The sequence below is a fragment of the Gadus macrocephalus genome, chromosome 21, assembly GCF_031168955.1.
Source record: "Gadus macrocephalus chromosome 21, ASM3116895v1".
Lineage (NCBI taxonomy): Eukaryota > Metazoa > Chordata > Actinopteri > Gadiformes > Gadidae > Gadus > Gadus macrocephalus.
The window spans coordinates 7,089,846-7,109,884 of NC_082402.1; the positions used below are offsets into that span (position 1 = coordinate 7,089,846).

General features: G+C 44.7%; 1 protein-coding gene across 3 annotated transcripts in view; it reads right to left on the reverse strand.

Moving 5' to 3' along the window:
- The window catches only part of LOC132449451 (A-kinase anchor protein 7), a 30,019-nt gene extending 10,244 nt beyond the window's left edge, over positions 1–19,775 (reverse strand). For 2 of the 3 annotated variants that reach the window (XM_060041093.1, XM_060041092.1), the window contains exons 1-8: positions 19,105–19,771; positions 18,469–18,594; positions 17,912–18,063; positions 17,316–17,452; positions 16,291–16,451; positions 13,845–13,957; positions 12,875–12,921; positions 12,489–12,589 (exon numbers count right to left, since the gene is read on the reverse strand). In XM_060041093.1, coding sequence (XP_059897076.1) covers positions 12,489–12,589; positions 12,875–12,921; positions 13,845–13,957; positions 16,291–16,451; positions 17,316–17,452; positions 17,912–18,063; positions 18,469–18,594; positions 19,105–19,231 — 964 coding nt within the window. In that variant the 5' untranslated portion in view covers positions 19,232–19,771. Of the gene's footprint in view, positions 1–1,632; positions 4,759–12,488; positions 12,590–12,874; positions 12,922–13,844; positions 13,958–16,290; positions 16,452–17,315; positions 17,453–17,911; positions 18,064–18,468; positions 18,595–19,104 lie in introns of those variants that run through there. The other variant, XM_060041094.1, reaches the window with a different exon arrangement.
- Positions 19,776–20,039: the final 264 nt, after the last annotated feature.

Here is a 20,039-nt window from a genome sequence, read left to right on the forward strand (position 1 = left end):
CACAGGCCAGAGCACAGCTCACACAACACAGAGACGTGAACGTCATAAATGACAGGTGAGCCGTATCGCTTGGCACTAAATGCTCGGTAGTTGTTATCAGCGAGTAATCCAAAGCTATTACATATGAATCATAAAAAGTGATAAATGTGTTACTTCATAGTTAACAGATTTGACTGCATTGCTCAGGGTTGGGAGAATGGTGATACATTTGCATCTTGTTTACAGCGTTCAAGTGGCCTACCTTCAGATAAAACATTATACTGAAAAAAATAAGCAGGTTCAACTGCATTGTGTTGCCACTTCTGTCATGGGAAATAACCATAAAGCCATCCATCGTCCCTTTTCTATGTCCTCTTCTCACGACCAGGGGCATACAAGCGGCCTGAACCTGATTAACTGAATCTGAATGCGGCAGAGCATGTGTAAACAGCTGCAAAGGGGTTCAGACCACTTTGATATGGAATCCGTATAGATCTGAAACATTTATGTGGTCCGTCTTAAACTACCATTATTCCCTGACAACATGCATCACCCTGCAAGGGTGGGAGATTTTGAAAGGTGGAAGGACTTCGAAGTGTTTGGAGTGAGGCGACTCTTTGAGTTGTTTCGACCTCATTATCTAGCTAAAAATGACAAGTTTTGCTTCTGTGCATTATGCCATCTTTTCAACAGGACTTTATGTGTCTCACGGTGACAACGCACATCACTTACTCATGGATGGGGAGATTTGGAGTGCTTATTTGACATGCAAATTACCACGCACAATCTTTGTTTGTGAGTGCAGGCCCCTGGAGTCATGTACAATAATGTGAACAGCCGGATAAAAAGGGGTCATCCAACATGGGAAGAGCGTTGTAATTGAAATCTAGCGTGAACTTAATCTAATTAACGTCACTTCTAATTAATCCCTTCTCTCGACCCCAGACAGGCAAGGACCTGTGAGTGTGAGGTTGTGATATTCTTTGTCAGGATGTTGGTGATAATTTGCTGGAATACATAGCTTCCTGGGTCACCCTGGGAGTAAATCAAAACAGCTCGATTCCCAGATCACCACACAAAAACCCTGTGACCGAATGCCCTGCAAGTGTTAAAAGTGTCAGGCTTGGCTCTGAACAAACACTCTACGACACTGGGTATAGGGGCACAAAGACAGGAAAACGAATCAAAGAGCCAGCCCCTGAAACGTGCGTGCACCCACACACACACACAATTACTTACTTCATGAATCACATTAAAATCAGACGCGTTTCATTACTCAATACACAGGAGAGGACAAGTTGGTCCACCAAGGTCCCAGAGCAAACTCACACCACATCCACGTTAGCTTACAGCTCTACACAAGGATGGTGAACTACACCCCCAGAACTGAGCCTCGGCACAAGGGGAGTGGTGGTGCCTCCACACTAGTGGTCTACGTCTAATCTGACACAAAGACACACACTGGGATCACACAGAGCTCTCGAACAGTAGCACCCTTGCACAAATCCACAGGGCACCACGGGGAGACAATAAAAAGGAGGTATAATCATTAAATTAAACAGCCATCATCATCATTCCAGCACACACAAACACAAAAGAACACTTACTGATTTTCTCCTCCGTTTGGTTGAAGGGAAAACAGCATAACTGCCCCATGGCGCCTCCTCTCCTCTCCTCTCCTCTTTCCCCCTTTCTCGATCTTCCCCCCCCTTGCTAGACCGCCAGACGCAATGTTACGGGCAGCTCCAATCTGACCGTCTCTCTCCCGTGTCACTTGCTGCCTTGCTCGCCCCCCTCTCCTTCTCTCCCCCTCTCTCTGTGTGCGCGTCTCCCCCACTGCCTCGCGCCCCTTCGCTGTGCCTTAAAGGACAGACGACGGATCAGAGCACACAATGTGTCTTCTACCACTCTGCAACGCAACGGCGCTCCCAGTCGGAGCCAGGGAACAAATGAACGAAAGGGAGAGAGAGCGAGACAGAGCGAGTGACTCCGTTCCTGCTCCACTTTACACAGACACACAGGGAGGGAGGGAGGGGGAGCGAGGGAGAGAGAGAGAGACTAAAAGGGAGGGGAGAGAGAGAAGAGAGAGGGGGTGTGTGTGTGTGCTAGTGTGCACGTGCAAGGATGAGCACGCATGTGTGAAAGAGAGAAAGTGTGTGTGTGTGTGTGTGTGTATGGGGGCTGGTGGAAGAGAGATGCATGCTCGCGTGTGTGTTAGATAAAAAATAAAAAAAGGAGTGTGTATGAGGGCAGCTGAGCGTGTGAAGGGGGAAAGGGGAGGGTTGAATAGAGGCGGAAGGCTGTGTGTGTGTGTGTGTGTGTGTGTGTGTGTGTGTGTGTGTGTGTGTGTGTGTGTGTGTGTGTGTGTGTGTGTGTGTGTGTGTGTGTGTGTGTGTGTGTGTGTGTGTGTGTGTGTGTGTGAAACGTATGTGCTCTTCACATGGCTTATAATGTAATTGTAATGTGTGGGATCAAAAGTGTCACTTGGTCTGGATGGAGGAAAATAATTGTATATTATTCATACATTTGTAAATGTATTCAACTCTGGTGGAATTTGTTGGAGCATTAAAATAATAGCTATTGCCATGTGACGGTTAGCACAAATCAAAATTCACTCGCTAACACAAATCCTGCACTGCACACCGTCACAAAACAAGGAAGGAGGAAAACATGTCCACTTCAATCTCCCATGATCTTGAACTCCATCGACATCTGTATTGCTTTAAGACTGTGCAGAGCAACATCAATTAAAGCAAAAGCTATTCTCCACCCCAGGCCCAGAATCGTCCAGGTTCTCCACAGACGAGAGCATAGTCGTGGTTTACCTCCTCACCTTTCCCCGTCAGTCTCCTCTTCCTCTTTTTCCATTGGTCCCAGTCCCTCTCCTTTTATCTTCTCCTCTGTGTGAATACCCATCTCTTTCTCCCCCCTTCTCTCCTCTATTCCTCCTCTTCTTCTTCTCAACCTCTCCTTCTCTCCGCAGCCCCCTGTTGAGTACGATCGATCAGGTCACACTCATTGATTTTCCGTGTAACTGAGCGTGGGATCACTGAGAATAAAAATCTGGTCCTTCCTCACACCTTTTTGAGACCTCAGCTACAGTTGCCACTAGCAGCTGACCGTCAGTCAGTCAGTCAGTCAGTCAGTCAGTCAGTCAGTCACACACACACACACACCAGTGGCCGAGCCAACAAGCCTGGTCAGTGTAATTAGCCTAATGAATGCTGCGCTGCACTAGCCTGAGCCAGATAAGCCAGAATGATGCAGAGATTCTGTACGCTGCAGTCATAAACAATCATTTACAGGTGTTCACCGCAGGTTCAACTCCTTATGAAACAAGCAGAATACAGAAGGAAATACAAATCCTAGAAATGTGGATGAAACTACCATATCATTTTTTTTTTGACCCATAAATAAATTCAAATGTCGACCAAACAATTGCACGATTTGGTGATTCGATGATAGGTTGGATAATTACACGGCTGGTCTGGTTGATTTATGTTGGTTTTAAGAAGTAATTTTCCACCTTTAGTAACACAGCTATTGGGACCATTGACATTAAGGCCCAATCCCATTTCTACCCCTTACGCCTTCCCCTTACCCCTTCCCCTTACCCCATCAAAACAAGGGGGAGGGGTAAGGGGAAGGGGAAGGGGTAAAAAGGCTGCCGGGTTTATATCCCCTCGCCTTGGAGACAAAGCAGGTGGGAAGTGTTGAAATGCATGGCAAGCACGCTTTACTTAAGGCTTTCAAAGTTTGGTTGCCAACAGCTGAAAGGATTTCAGCATTAACTAATCCCTATATGCTCCGTTAGTGAATCACAACGCACTTTGTCGTCAGCCTCTTCTTTAGAGGTCGTTTCATCCCTTGTGACCTTTACGACGTGAGAGAGAGAGACGTGTAGTTCATTCAAATGTAAAAGTGTATAAATATATAAGCGGTCCGTGTTTGTACACAAGGGAAAAGCATACGGTTCTCTTTAAAAAGGGAAGAATGAGTTCCAAGGAAAAGGGATATGCTCGTTTACACATGCCAAAATAAACAACGGTTTTGCATTTCTGCAACTCGGCTGTAACTGAAGACAGTTGAGCCACAAGCACCGTAATTCACTCACAGCTGCAGTTACAAACAGTACGCTCAGTATGCTCAAACACACACACACACACACACACACACACACACTATTAAGCAACATTGTTACACTTGAGGCCATTTTCAAAGATCATTCCGTGGATGAGTTTGGATATTGACTTTGGATACACAAAGACTGTTGGGCCCAAAACAACACAGTTTGAGGTTCCAGCAGATGAGGCAAAACGGGTAGAATACACACAATGTGAATGCTATTTACATTCCCTTGTAAACATGTATTAAAAAAGCATAATCTAGTTTCTACGGTTCATTGTAATTATTTAACAAATATAAAAGAAAAAGTATATATACGTACAATAAGTATGACAATATTAATCGGTCTGTACATCATATCCGGTGTTCATTTTTCACACGAAAATTAACAACCTTGAATTGCTAAGGTGGATCAATATTAATTGCATGGAAGGGCCTCACCCCACCACCGGCCTCTGCGGAAGATGAATGTGCTCTGTATGAATAAATTACTGTAGGACTCGAAATAGCACAATGGAAGACACTGGTGTAGACTGCCATCCGTAACGCAGTTGACCTTGAGCTTATCGGGGTCAACTCCACCACCGCGCCCGAGGAGCAGCCACAGCACGACATGGCCACCACACAGCAGCATGCAAAAGGCTTACTCATGTACTGAGAGGGCGAGAGAGGAAGAGAAACAGAGAGAAGGTGAGAGAGGGGGAGAGAGAATCATACAGGGAAGGAGAAAGTAAGATAGAGAGAATGAGGGAGAAAAAGAAAAGAGTAGACAAAGAGACTGAGTGTATCAGCCGATAATGGTGACTTCAATATCCTTACTAGTCCTTTTCATTATTATCTACAGTATGTGCACCTGGGGAGGATATGGATACAAACAGTGAACAGGCAAAGCAATAATGGGATCACACAGGGCGATGGTGGTGATGGGGTGGGATTCATCGGCAATAACTTCCTGAATCGATTAGATTCCGATTAACAAGGGTCCGATGGGATTCAATTTCCGAAACCCGAGTAGATTCAGTAAGGGATATTTTACTTACAATACCAACTAGATCGTTGAGAACTTGTGTTGTAAATTGTACCAGGATACCTTCTAACCCGTTGCACTATTTAGAGGATTTATATTTACATTAAGAATTCGACCCAGAGCATATACATTGATGCACTTTTCAATAAAATAAAATGACCAACACATTGCAGAAGTCAACACGATATGACCACTATAACCAAAGGCTGGCCACGCGGTACTCACGAGGACAGCGCTTCAAGCATCCGCGTGAAAAGCTGTGCATAAATGAGCAATCTCTGGGGGTGCTCAGCGGCTCACCCCGATAGCGCTAACCCTGCAGGCAGTACGCCTTGTTGCGAACTGGGTGTCTATACCCACCTGTGGTTCGATGCTACATGTCGTTTCCTGTCCCCCGCCGCCTTCCTTGCCATAAAAAGCACAACAGAGCCCGTGGAAAAAAAAAAGAAAAGGAAAATGAAACAAAAGATTGATCGCCGCATCATACAAATCAATACCAGATATTTTTTAAATGAAGATCAATTAGATTCAGGCAAATCTATTTTTGTACACCCATCCCTAGGCTCTACACCAATGTCACAAATAGATTGCTGTTGTCGTTTGGCTTGCCCTTTATCGTCACTGAAAACAGCTTACTCAACTCCATAGAACACATCGTCTGTATTCCTTTTAGATTGTATTCATCGATCTGCACTAGACCAGATACTTTGGGGGGAAAAAAACGTGAAAACAATAGCAAACAAATCAGTACTATTATCATCTAATGATGACGGGGTCCAAATGGTCTACCATTACCACACCGGCACACGCACGTATACTCATCTCATCACACAAGTATACGGTTGCAAGGGGTTAGGCCAATCAATAAACGCACGTCTGCAGCGTATCCACCATTGGTAATAGCCTGGCCCAGACTTCCAGCCTCCATCTCCTGTCATATCGTGCTGACATTTACAACGTTGATCACGACACACAGCCATATTTCATGCTTCTCCTTTTGCTATTTTATCCTGCATGCAATCCGCCAATGCCCCCTTTACATACTGAAACCGTCCTGTCTCAACCCATCCATCTCTTCCCCCCCCCCCCCCACACACACACACCGCCTCAGCCCATCCCGCTCGCTGAGACAGAGCGTCTCGTCTTCCCCGGAGCCTTATCAGGAGACGAAGGCTGAGTCAGGGAGACTCATCATCCGTCCTCCGGTGGACAAAGACGAGGGCGCTCAAGGCTAGGGCCAATCAACTGAAAGCCCCACGAAGGCCCTAATTAAACTGTGAACCCCCCCAGGGTGCGAGCGGGGAGCCTTGGCTTGTGTTGCCACTGATGGGAATCGCGTGCTGCCGTCCACTCCGTTAAGACCCGATGTTTGGATGCATTTTTATTTATTGGCCAATATCTCGTTATTGATGAGGTCACTTGATGTTTTGGGGGTTGCGATAATTGATTCACACAAGGGGGGGAGATCTGACCTCCTGAACTAATTTCAGAAACCTCTCAACCATGGTGGTGGAAAAGGGAATCCCCCTTTTCTGCCCCAGGGAGCAAAGACAGTCAGGTGGGCAACAATATGACATTGTTGATGCTGGCTTATCCCTAAACACAAAAGGAGGTCACACACTCGCAGGATGTTGCATGTGTGATTAAGTATACACGCAAGCTAATGAAGCTATTAATAAATACTAACAGGGTGATGCATGACGGCAATTAGAAGATGGAGGACAAGGTAAAAAGCGTGAGGGAAGGAAATGTTGGCTTGGTTGCTTCTTAATTTATTAATTGGCATGTACAGTATATACACAGTTAAAAAACGAGCACATTTTGTGTAAAAAAGAAAATGCCTAGCATAATTAAAATAGATCTCAAATAAGCAGAAATGTGTCTAGAATAAAAGAGCATAGTATGAAAAAGAAAAAGAAGGAAATAATATCGATATAGAGTCTAGCCCTTTTTTAGTCGCTTAAGCTGTCAGCGCTGGTGCTTGGATTCTCCCGGGCCACAGCACTTCCCATTTAATCACCACCCCTCTCTTCCTCTAGCTCTCCCTCCCTTTCCTCCCCTCTCTCTTCACCCTGCGTCCCCCCCCTGCTCGACCACACCCACCATTCTGCTGCTCCATCTTTATTTTTCCTGGACCAATATTTCATTCTAAAAGGCTCCATAATGTCCCCTGTACTTGCGCCCTCTCTCTAGCTTCCTTCCTTCCTTCCTTCCTTCCCTTCCTTCCTTCCTTCCTCCCTCCCTTCCGTGGCCGGCTCATTTCCCCCGGCTCGCCCACCCTCCCAGGCCTCAGTTTAATCTCTCTCTCTCTCTCTCCAACTGTCCCTCACTCATGTGTCCGTTTAATCTCACTTGTTCTCCTCTTTATCCTCTTCGATCTTTCCATCTCTTTTTTTCCCCATGGCACTCCCTGTCCAATCCGTGTCTGGGCTTTCTTTCTCAGAACCTTTAGTACACAGTCTATAGTCATGGGGGAAAGCCCTATTATTGTACATATCGAACGCCGTGAAATGCTGCTTCTCCTCCTTTGACCAATGAATCAGCCTTCAGAACAGCTTGAACAATTTCTGAGTCAGCCGCCACATGGCTAACTCATGGTTATGCATTTGACCTTCACCATGTTCTGCACACACACACACACACACACACACACACACACACACACACACACACACACACACACACACACACACACACACACACACACACACACACACACACACACACCTGTTGTTAAAGTCGAGAGCAGTAGTTCCCAACCTTTGAATCTAGATATAAATTGTCATCCAGACCTTTCGCCGACCAATTCACATGCAAACGGTCAGAAAGGGATAAAATTCACATGCGGTGGCTGAGCGTAGAGTGACAACGCCTTAATACACAATTATTATTGCGTGAAGGCCATGGCCAGTGGGAATCAGTGGACAGGAATAATCGGCCACTCTGTTTGTGCTCCCAGTGTGCTGTTAAGCAAACAATTGTACACAACACATCAGTGGAAAACGCCCCAATAGAAAACCCATGATGGAATACACAAAGCGACAATAGTTTCTTTATAATAATAACAAGCCGTAAATCTATATTCATCTAACAAATATCTACAATATGTTGCATTACATTTTCTACCTAATTTCTATTTCCGGGATAAAATCCCACATACCACCCCATACCACATGTGGTACGCGGAACAGAGGTTGAAAAACACTGGTCTAGAGGGTAGGTTCGAAAAGAAAAAGAATGGCCTGACTTACACAACAGAGCTAAAGCGAATGTTGCGTAATGTCAACTGAGTTTGTGTGTGTATGTTCATCTAAACCTCTTCACAGTTTGTGTCCACGCTAGATTATTCTGGGAACAACCATACAACAGTAATCTGATCAAAAAAAATAAAATCAAATAATAATAACCGTGAATTCCGGTTTGGCTGAGGAAATGTATGCACATTTAAAAACACGTGGTTCACTCTGTCCACCACTCAGGACTGCCTCACTAAAGTCATCACGGTACAGCGAGCCCCTAGAGCCACGCTGGGGAAACATGATGTTCTGCTGTGAGAGAGATCATTGTCTGGGTATGGACACAAGACCAACAGAACACAGTCATGTGAAACACACAGAAACAAACAGACCCACACACACACACACACACACACCCAGAGAGAGAGACGGTGCAAGCAAGGTGAGGGTGCGAGAGTCCGGGCGAGGGAGAGACCGAACGAGAGCGAGAGAGATGGAGTAAGGGAGAGAGAGCGAGTGAGAGAGCAAGGGAGAGAGAGAGAGTGCAAACGAGCGAGAGACAAAGAGGGGGCAAGGGAAACCGAGCGAGAGCGCTAGTGTGCAAGGAGAGCGCAAGCGAGAGATAGATAGGGAGCGGGAGGCAGAGCGTGAGCGGGGAATAGGTGCTTACTATTCAGTGACCTAGTTCTGAGGAGCCGTGTTCTTCAGCCATATTTGTTCCCTTCGGTCTAAATTCAAACGGACACGACTGCTTTACAACCCTCAGCTCTTTTTCCAAACCTCGCCGTGCAGCCGTGTCTCGTCTGGCGTGCACAACGTAGCCCCGGCCGACGGGAGCGTGCCAAGCGGGCGGTCACCAGCTGGATTCGAACCCGCGCCACATCTGTTACCGCCATTCTGTCCATGGCAAACCCCCCCCCCCCACCCCCACCTTCTTCCGTTAGTGAAGTGGGTGGAGGGTGATCATTGGGGACGATGGAAATCAGCTCATTTAATTAGCACACAACCAGAAGAGGTTAAATGGATGGCGGTGCGATGGCGAATGAGCATCTTGCCTTAATGGCTTCTTCCGTTCATGTAGGGGGAAACGGGGCAAACTGAAGAGAACAGAGCAGCAAGAGGGTTCTGCAGAGATGCCACCATCGCTTAGGTCCATTGATGACAAGGAATTCATATTTAAAAAAAACAAAAAAAAACGGTATACATAAGGCCAAATAGCAGGCTGAAGCTAAATGGATATGACTGCACAATAGAGAATGTGTCTTGTTCAGACACATTGTTCACAACCTCGTTGACGGACAGGAGGCGACGTAATGGGCTCCCACAGATGAGGGCCCTACCCTCCTATTACGCATCACTGGAGGCCATGCCTCGCTCTCCCAGCCTCACTGCTGTGGCTTTGAGCAGTCCCGGTCCACACGCCTCCTACTGCAGCTACAGTCCATAGTCAGCGGACACAGGAGGGGTACCCGTCGGCCAATACCCAGCTTAGCATCTCCATTGTGGGTCAATAACGACGGGACACCGTAGCAGCGGTCTTCTTTGCGTTTGTACGTCGTTTTATGTGGAGCACAGGAGCACTTGCTTAGGGTTGCTTAGCTGCCAGCTAACGAAGGAATACGATTGGGCAGCTCACTTAATTTCATTAAAATGATTAAAACAGACAAAAAAAAAAAAGGGGGGTTTTGGTTTAAGGTTAAACAAAAGGTGGATGTGCACAACACGTGCTTGAAATAATGAAACACACCTTGAAGAGAATACTCCGGAGGAACTAGACACTGCCGGGCGGCCCCAGGTGTCCACCAGCAGTGATTGAAGATCATGACCCTTTAGCAGCCGCTCCTTCTGGCTGCTACCACCAACACACACTGCCGCCTCCATTTCAGAACTCATCCCCTTGTAAACCGCCATGACCCTCTGAGGAATACCATTGATCCAGCACAAGGCACTTTTTCGGTGTGTGTAGCTGGCTGCGTACTACAACACAACTGTGCGTATGCGTGCCTGTGTCCATTTCCCAGAGGATCTCATTCCCTCATCTTCTACCTGCTCTGACTAGTGGCAGGACATCAAGGTCAACCACACAGAGACAGAAAGAGAGAGACCAGGAGGGAGAAACAGAGGGAGTCAGTTCTGTATGGAAGAAGCAGGAAGAAAAGAAATTGTGTATTGGAGATATCATGAGGCAAAGAGAGATCAAATCCAAACTAAAGAAAATATACCATTTCAAATGTATGAATAATTAATTCAATTCATTTTTACACGTTGACATCCACGCAAACTCATCAGTCAAAAGCAGATCGATATGTTTACGGCCCCTTGCTTACGGACCTGGATTCATTTATTATTTCCAACCTTTTCTGCTAATGCAATATTAATTGTTTCCATCAAATCTCCCGCACTGCCTGAATATTTGATGAAGACAACGCTGTTTGGTTAAACTTAAAACTCAGGTTGCTCCGCACACAGGGGGGGATACAAAGATCCTTAGCTTCCATCTAATATGAGGACTCGATTCATCCTAATCTGTCATTTCTGTTTATTGGCAATACATAATTTTGTGGGGGATTTTTATCTATTTTGAAATATATAAACATCTGTACAAATCCCACAGTCATGCGTCATTCTTCTTCCTCGGTATGTCGTGAATTGCTTTTGAAAAATATGAAGAAGTCCATAATTTGGACGCTTTGTTGTGGAAGGAGAGCCCTTGACTAGAGCTCCCGCCTTTCAATAACAGCGAGTGTGTGAGTGGGGCCACTCTTCCTGTCGTCCCTTCCTCCCACACGCCCACACGTCTCTCTCTCTGCCACCCTCTCCATAATCACTCGTCCTCTCGTCCACAACGCATGCATAAGACCACAAGGACATTCTAGCATTGAGTATGGGTGTCAACACCCTCCACGTTGCCACACTGGCTGAGAGTCAGGGATGGTGTCCACGTGTGTGTGGACGATCGCCAACACGTTAATGGTGTCATTTGGTAAAAAAAAAAAGAAGAGATGACTGAAACTGGCACCGCTATAAAAATCGACTCAAGCTGTAAAATACTGAATCACAAAATTGAGCATAGTGCTACGTCCTTATGTAGCCTGGACAGTTAATGCCCTTATAAAGACAAACATGGGTATAGCCTTTTTATTCCATTTGCATGGATCAGTATGTGTTATGGATCCATATCTATCGCCATCCTACACTGGCACGCATCAGACCACACACACATAAAAAACACAAACAGGGGCAACTGCGTTTTTACTAGGCCACTCATCTCCTTGGGTTTTTTCATGTTATTATGCAATAGGGTTTTTTGTTATTTCCCTGTCCTCCACAGTAGTGGATGTCCATAATACCCAGGCCTAACCTAGACTTGACCTTTGCTGTGATTTTGGTTCTCGCTCCAACCAATCAATGGGGAGATGATGGGCTACAAGCCAGACACGCCCCCCCCCCCCCCCCCCCCCCCACCCCGCAGGCAGTGGACAAGCTCCAGTGGAGGAACACACAGTCTCTTTAGGGGGTGATGGTGCTGCGAAATCAGTGCTACGTGCTAATTAGCAGGCGAGTCCATCACACAACTGAAGTGGCGTTGAGAGCTGCGGCGTGCTAAAGGCGCTCTGTGGCTACGCTGTCACAAAGGGGAGCAGGGACAGGATTTTTTGGGGGGGTATTTACTTTATGCGAAATCAACAGGCATTTATTAGGCATTTATAAAAAAATAAAGGACAGTTCATCGCTTGCTCACTCTCACAAATGTAACACTTACGACTTAAGTTTCGATTCATAAACGCCCATCATTTGATGATTTTGAATGACCAAATACGTCCAGAATGCTTAACTGTTTAGATAACTGAGCTCCTGGAAAGCCCTATATGGGTTAATAGCGCCCTCTGGGGGCTCAAAGAGGGAACAGAACTACTCAGTTAAATAGTTTGACTAGTATCCAAATTACAAATGTAACTTAACCGTGCCATAATAGTATAATATACTGTCACTGCAAACAATGATGGTTGTGCCATAATGAGATGTGTGTGTGTGTAGGGAAAAGGAAAAATAGAAGATCAAAGCAAGGGAGACAGAGGGACAGAATGAGGGCGTTCGAGAGGTTCTCCACACAGACTGACCTAACTGGAGGGAGCTCTCGGTGTGGTAATACCCATCTTCCTGCTTCTTTTTCAACATGGAGCAGAGATCCAGCCGGTCAACCCTCTGGTCTCCAAAGAACCTGCATGGGAACATGAGCTCATATTCACACCGACAATAGCAGAAACACTATCTACAACCACCTAAATGAAAACGTCGTCATGGATCAGGTCCTACATCAATAAATGCTAATGCACGTTGACAGACTTTCATTTTATGTTTGAACTCTTGCGAACACTGGCAACATCAAATGGCTCATTTACTGCACCAACCAATTTATTTTGGATAGGTGTGCTTGCTTAGATGTGGAGACTAAGTTAATCTAGTACAGAGATGAGGCTAACTGTAGGTAGGAACAACCACCTACCTGTCCGTATAGCTGGAGAACAAATCGGGATTAACTCTTTTTAGGCCCTGGGAGACATGAAGGAGGACCAAGTAAAAGGAAAAGAAATTAAACTAATCATCAAGTACTGTTACTAACTAGTAATAGTACAATACAAATAAAGTATTATATTACTGTAGAATGAATTATAATTATTATGTGTATAACTATTGTTCAACAAAGAAAGTAATGCATGCATTATTCTGAGTTCACCACTCCTTTTTTTGGGCAGAGACGCACACACACACACACACACACACACACACACACACCCACCCCCCCCCCCCCCCCCCCCCCCCCTGACGGGCGCCAGACAGGATACAGCGTTATCAGTTGGATAGATTTATTTTTTAAAAGACGCTCAGTCCTTCCCTCCCCCATCACTCTCCTGCTCCTGCTCACTAATTCCGGTCTCTCTCCCTCGTCTTTGCCCCACACCCCCGACACTCAACCAAATTTTACAGTTTGTCAACTGTTTCACTGCAGCAAACATCAAATACTTTTAGCTTGTTGTGTGTTTACCTGAGAGAATAGTTAGTTTGTGTATCTGCGTGTGTGTTTACCTGGGGGAATAGTTTGTTTAGTGTGCGTGTTACCTGAGAGAATAGTTTGTTTAGTGTGTGTTTGTTTACCTGCGAGAATAGTTTGTTGAGTGTGTGTGTGTGTGTGTTTACCTGAAGGAATAGTTTGGGTATAGGTACCTGAGATAATGGTTTGTGTATCTGTGTGTGTTTACCTGAAGCAATAGTTTGGGTATAGGTACCTGAGATAATGGTTTACGTATCTGTGTGTGTGTTTACCTGAAGGAATAGTTTGGGTATAGCCTATACCCAAACTATTCCTTCAGGTAAACACACAGGTACCTATACCGTATAGGTACCTGACATTTTCGTTTGTTTAGAGCGAGAGCGAGAGAGAGAGAGAGAGTGAGAGAGTGTGACAGTTTGTGTACCTGGGAGCGTAGTTTGGGTGCCTTGGAAAGCTTCATAATAGTTAGGTGGGGTTCAAACCCACGGCACTCTCCCTGGAGGAGACCCTGCTCCTCAAAACACCTCTGCAAAACCTCTGCAACACAAACACACACACAGTATTTGTTTCATTATGTTATAAACCACACATTTTAGAAAGCTGGTCTGAAAGCTTTTATTTTATCCATAAACTATGAGTCATGTTCCACTGATGTTTTCCTAATGCCAGAGACAGTGGCGAGACAAATTGCAGTGTACAGACAAAATGAAAAAAGAGACAACATTAGTGTGGGCAGGTTACTATGTATTAAACAACGCAGGCCCTCTCGTTGTGTGCCAGAGTTGATGCTTGTGTTGGCCAAAGTAGAGCACTAAATTGGATGTTAAGTTTCCAATGAAATAGACATTTTATTTTAGAAAGGGATCAGATCAGAGCCATCCCCCTTGAACATCCAAGTAACAGCAACAGTCAACCAAATCTGCTATTGAATTTAATCTGACTGCACTAGCAGGTGAGTGAAGCTTGAGGAAAACAATATATATATATATATATATATATATATATATATATATATATATATATATTCTTTTTACTACTGCAGACAAGAGAAAACTCGCTGCAAGGTAATCCTTTTGGGGTATAGCACCGCATCAATGTACGCCCCTCTAAAAGTGATTGTCCCTCTGAAGGGACCCTTTCGAATTTAATATGAGCCTGTCAGTGGCAAACACGAGCACTTTTATAAGGCCTTACACCAACAGGATGTTATTGCCCCAAAGGAATACACTGCAGCCCATTTTTGAGGATTACGGCTGGAGCGTTCTCAATCAATACTGGAACAATTTTGACAAATTGTTGTTCGCATTTTTCCCTTGGGCGCAAAACGACCGTAAGATAGGGTCCAGGTGAAAAAGTCACCCACACACACTAACACAACTGGTGAAGACCAATGCTATTTTTGGACAAGCGACTTGAGCAAACAAAGGTAGGATGCAATCAATAGTGAGGGAGGGGAGTGAGAGGTCAAGAGACGAAGAGAGCAAGAGGGAGATAGCGAGCGAGCGAGCGAGAGAGCGAGAGAGAGAGAGAGAGACATGGAGCAACATAGGGAGTGGGAAAAAGAGAGAGTAGTACCGTGATGACGAAGAGGATATTTGTGGCAGGAAGGGGTCATGGAGGGCAGAGGATAGAAGAGAAAGACTTCCTGAGTCTGTCTCTACGTGTCTGCCTCCCTGTCTGCCTGTGAATCTGTGCATTCTCCATTTATGCGTCTTCCATTAAGGAGATGGAACTATACTTCCACTTAGAAGCACCGATCAATAGGTTATGATGTGTAAACGTATACAGCTCTTACAGGCAAAGCCAGTCACATTAGTTCTTGCTATCGTTTCCACATTCAATCCAAGTAATACCACTTATTAATATTAACAGAAGCGGTGTGTAGGATTTACTGGTAGCAATGACGTTGCAGATGGCAACAAAACAGCATCGAGGGTTGTCAAAAGATGAGGTTCCTTCGATTTATAAGTTGTATTTTGTTTTTTGTCTTGTATTTTGTACAAATAAAATCCAACTGAAAATCAATTGCTGTATATCCCACTTTATTTAACACGACATAACACACTCCGAGAGAGTGCCATCTTGTGGTGAAAGATAATCCCTGTTTTGACACTGGCTCTTTAACAACGCAGGGAATGGTCTTCACTCTGCCCGTGCGTCTTTCTTTTTAGGTTTGCACAAAAAAAAGTCCTAGAGTTATCCTTATTTACACACCCTGTTGGTTTAAACTATTGAATAATCTATAAACGCATAGATAAAGGATTCTCCCTGCTCATTCTCTCTACGTTATATGAGACTAGTGGGCCACCCTGACGCTTTAACGGAAGACAAGCGAGAGCACACACATTCACATTTTAATTGATGTGAAACCGTGAGCACTTCCTTTGCATGCAATTTTTTTTATTTAATTAAAAAATCATTGCTTCAATGCGTTATATTTCCATTAAATTAGAGCACGGCACAGAATCTGATGTATGTCAAACCAATATTCTAACCAATCTCCAACTTCTATTTGTCTTTATCACCAACGAAACCAGGATTTGTTGCAATCTTAAGCATTGAAAAAAGGCCTTGAATTCAACAAAAGTTATTTAATTCATTTGTATAACTAATGTATCCTTGGTGCTGTGAGTGGTATTGAGCTCTGGTGTAGCAGAGTGCTCTGCTATAGAGCGTATACACAATGCCCTTTAATATCAAGAGAGCCCTGCACACATGCACACACACACACACACACACACACGGAAAACATTTGAGACAGTCATACTACACACTCACCGTGAAACACCAGACACAAACATGAAATATAGTATAAAACTGAGGGGAGAGAAACAATGCTAATACGATATGTGACGTGGGGCGTGACTCACCTGCCAGCTTCTCCAGCGTGTCTCTGTGTTGTCCCGGGGCCAGCCCTACAAACACAACCTCCTTTCTGAAGTGACCGACCCCAGAGAAGGGCAGCACCAAGTCCCGCCCCACCAGGAGCTCGGCCAATGAGGGCATGGCCTTATCCAACGCGGTAGCTGCACTGAAAGGGAGAAAATATTATACCAATAAGCAGACAGGCAAACTCTACCTAATCCTCCCTCCCTCTCCTCTCGCATTACATAAGAGAGGATCCGGTGGTTATAAGGACACAATCTTCCTCTTAGTGCAGATTAACGGTGACCGTCAACAGCACTCTCTGAGCCCCCTAGGTCTCACTCATACTGGGGCCCAATCCCATTTCTACCCTTACCCCTTCCCCCTTCCCCTTACCCCATCAAAACAAGGGGGAGGGGTAAGGGGAAGGGGTCAATGGGATTGGGCCTGGAAATCCACTGGAGGGCCTGGACGTTACACATCCTGAGAGCACTCCAATAAGTACGCTGACATTGGAATGTGGGAATATTTCAAAGGGTTGCATATTTAACGTCTCAGATTTTCTCAAATATTCTCTCTGCTCTAATACATACATGGTATTCAAGAAGGTAATTGTTTGAGGCATAATTATTTTTGTTTTGTATCGTTTTATTTCCACACAAAAGGCCTTCTTACAATATAATGCATTACCAATTTGTCACTTCAAATCAAGGCAGTAATTTCTTATAGTATTTTTTGTTTTTATAAAAAAAAATTAAAGACTTCTAGTGGTTACATATATGCAAAACATATGTGTATTGTGTAACCACTACAAGTCTTTAGACCTGTGGACCATCCTTGAATAAGTCAGCTCAAATAGGGCCAAGATAACATGATAAATTAAATCGTGTGTTGGGGAGTGATCCATCATCCCGTGGATTGAAGTATTATAGAATATCCGTCTTTACAATTGATTGCACACATTTGCGAACCCTCTCAAAAGAGGGGTAAGTGCATATATGCTTGCGTGGGGGTATGTGCGTTCACTTACAGGCTTACTTGCTCTTGACTGGCGAGATGAGTGACCAATAGGGTCATGTGCAAAGTGGGGGCAGGGATCATCGCTTTGACCAATCGGGGCTCCTGTTGAAGCACCGACTCCTGGACCTCAACAACAGCTGCACTGATCTGTAACAGCAGACGTCATCACACTTCAATATGAATGCATGCTCATCACACGTTTCATATCTGAGAGAGCCGGCCCCTTTCCCCTTACTTAGAACCCCCTTGCACCCGGTGTCTCTGCTTGGCTTTGGTATACGAACTTCAACGTCACAAATAAGTCATCAAAACTAATGACATCATAACAATACTATTTTCTGCTGAGTAACCAACATTGTAGATATTACATGGATACTGTAACGTAGAAAAAAATGGCAACAAAAAAAAAAGGAGCTGCGAGTTTTGTTTAATTCGGATGCAACCAATTCCGTCATAACCATAGAATCAAACCAAAAACAAAGTATTAACTTTTTGCTCGACTCCACCTGAGTGGAGGCAAGCAACAACTACTTTTGGAAGACCAACACTGAAACAAATATCATTCCATGTCTGTGTATATGGGGATATCGGCCTCCAGACACTGACCTGAGCGTTGGTGATGGGGATAGAGACAAAGTAGTTTGGGCGCTGGCTCCCTTTCTGCTTCTTCGTCTTCTTCTCCTCTTCGCTGTCCACACGGGCTCCGCAGTCCCCTAGCTTCCTCTTCATCTTCTTCTGGCTCGACTCGGACTCTGTGACTGCAAATGAGAAAAATACAAGCCGGACCCAGTTGAAGAGCTGGAACATGATACAATGAATCTCATGAAGTTGTACGTTTTTTATTTCCATTTTGCTTTGGAAAACGATTAATTAGCATTTATACGGTTTCGCTTACAAATAAGTAGACAGGATAACGCATGAGTCTAGCGATTTTGTCAAGTCTTTAACTTGTTGCATGATGCTACATTCAACAGCTTGTGTCTTCGGTACTGCATAAAGCTAAGCAGAGAGCCAAAAATTGCTAGCCACATTGTCAAGTTAAAGTTGTTTGGTCTATCCATTGGAGCCAAGATAAGATGTTGGAAAATGCGGAAAGTTTGTTATTTCTATACAAAATTTAAATGAAAGGATCCAAGGAGGGGAAAAAAACAATTGATACATACGTCCTTGTTTTGATGCAGCAGAGCCCTCAGAGGCTGGTGAATGATCGATGACGGGGGATTTTTTCTTCAGCATTTTTCTTCTTTCCCTTTTCACCCTTGTCTTCCTCTCCGTTGGGATATCTTTGGCTGCATAGGAAGACATAACAGAAGTCAAAACAGAGAGGTCTAGAAATATACGAAGGCAGGACAAAATCTGACAAAATTGTGTATTAGGGAATAAGATGATAGAGTGGGGGGGAGCCTGTGGTTGCTCACACAGCGCTGTGTTTAATACTCTAATGATATAAAATAAGGAGTTCCCTTCCCACATGAGGGCACGCAGCTTATGAGCATGTGATGATACTCAAAACACAAGCCTGAGGGTGTGTGTGGTTAATCCTTTCAAATGTTTTCATACCCGTAGACAACAAAATCTGTTTAAAAGAAAATCTGAAAATCTGACAAACGTACACTTACTTATAGGCCTACACAAATGTTTATGCACAGTAAAAAATTGACAAGCAGTGGTGCAAAGTTGTTTGACGTTTGTCAAGCATCCCATACATTCTTTGTGATATGTACTGTACCTATATAGAAGCTATTTGAATAAAAGGTAACCCGAAATATTGGCAAGGTGAGGCAGACCAGATCACTCACCAAGCGGTGTGGAGGTGGATTCGTTTTGGACTGGATCCATCGCGCCCGTTGTCACGAATACATCATTTTGACTTCTGTGTCCTACAACCTCATCCCCGTCATCACAGGGACCAGTAACATTCTCCATGCCCCCCAGCTACTACGGACAACCATATACATGTGTTCTCCCAACGTCCCAGCCTCTTAATGTCTGTAGGATCTAGGCTACAACCGGCGACGATTACATTTTCATAATTACCTCGGTTTTAACTCGGTAAGACGATCGATTTAAATATACAAATGAGACTGTCCCGTTCATTGTGTGTAACGCTATGCTGCAAATTACAAAAAATGTAACTCTTCCCAAATTTGCTGAAGTAGATTGTACAGGGCAATCGGGGGGATCCCTGGGAAGTGATCACCTGTAGCAAAGTCTCAAAATGTACACTGTCAAGAGAGGAGTAGATTAGGGTTGGAGTAGGGCTCATCGCTGGCTAGCCGACAAGCTGTTGTTTCTTCACTAAATGTATAATGAATAGTTATATCCGACAATGTCAAGTATAGACAACGCTCGTTGATTTAGCAACGGCTAGATGTTGCGTGACTACTTGCCATTGCAAAAGCATCACATGCACCAGCTACTAGCATGTGCTGAATGTGCTTCTTTCACTTCCGGGAACTGCTACCGTTTGTAAACAACGCAGCCAGGGCCATGCTTTGGGGGAGTTCGGCAAAAAGGGTGTACAGAGCTTGTGCAGGCTTGTACATCGTGACGTCAGATCGCAATGAACGCCTCGACTTTTGGTCGCAGGGGGTGAACATAATATAACCTTAGAACAATTGGACTAAAAGTTACATTGGTGATTTTGCAGGTTTTCAATCAACGAACAGCGTTGATCAGCAGCTATTGTACGAACCAAGAGCGGGGGGCGGAGGGTAGACTTTCAGAGCTACAA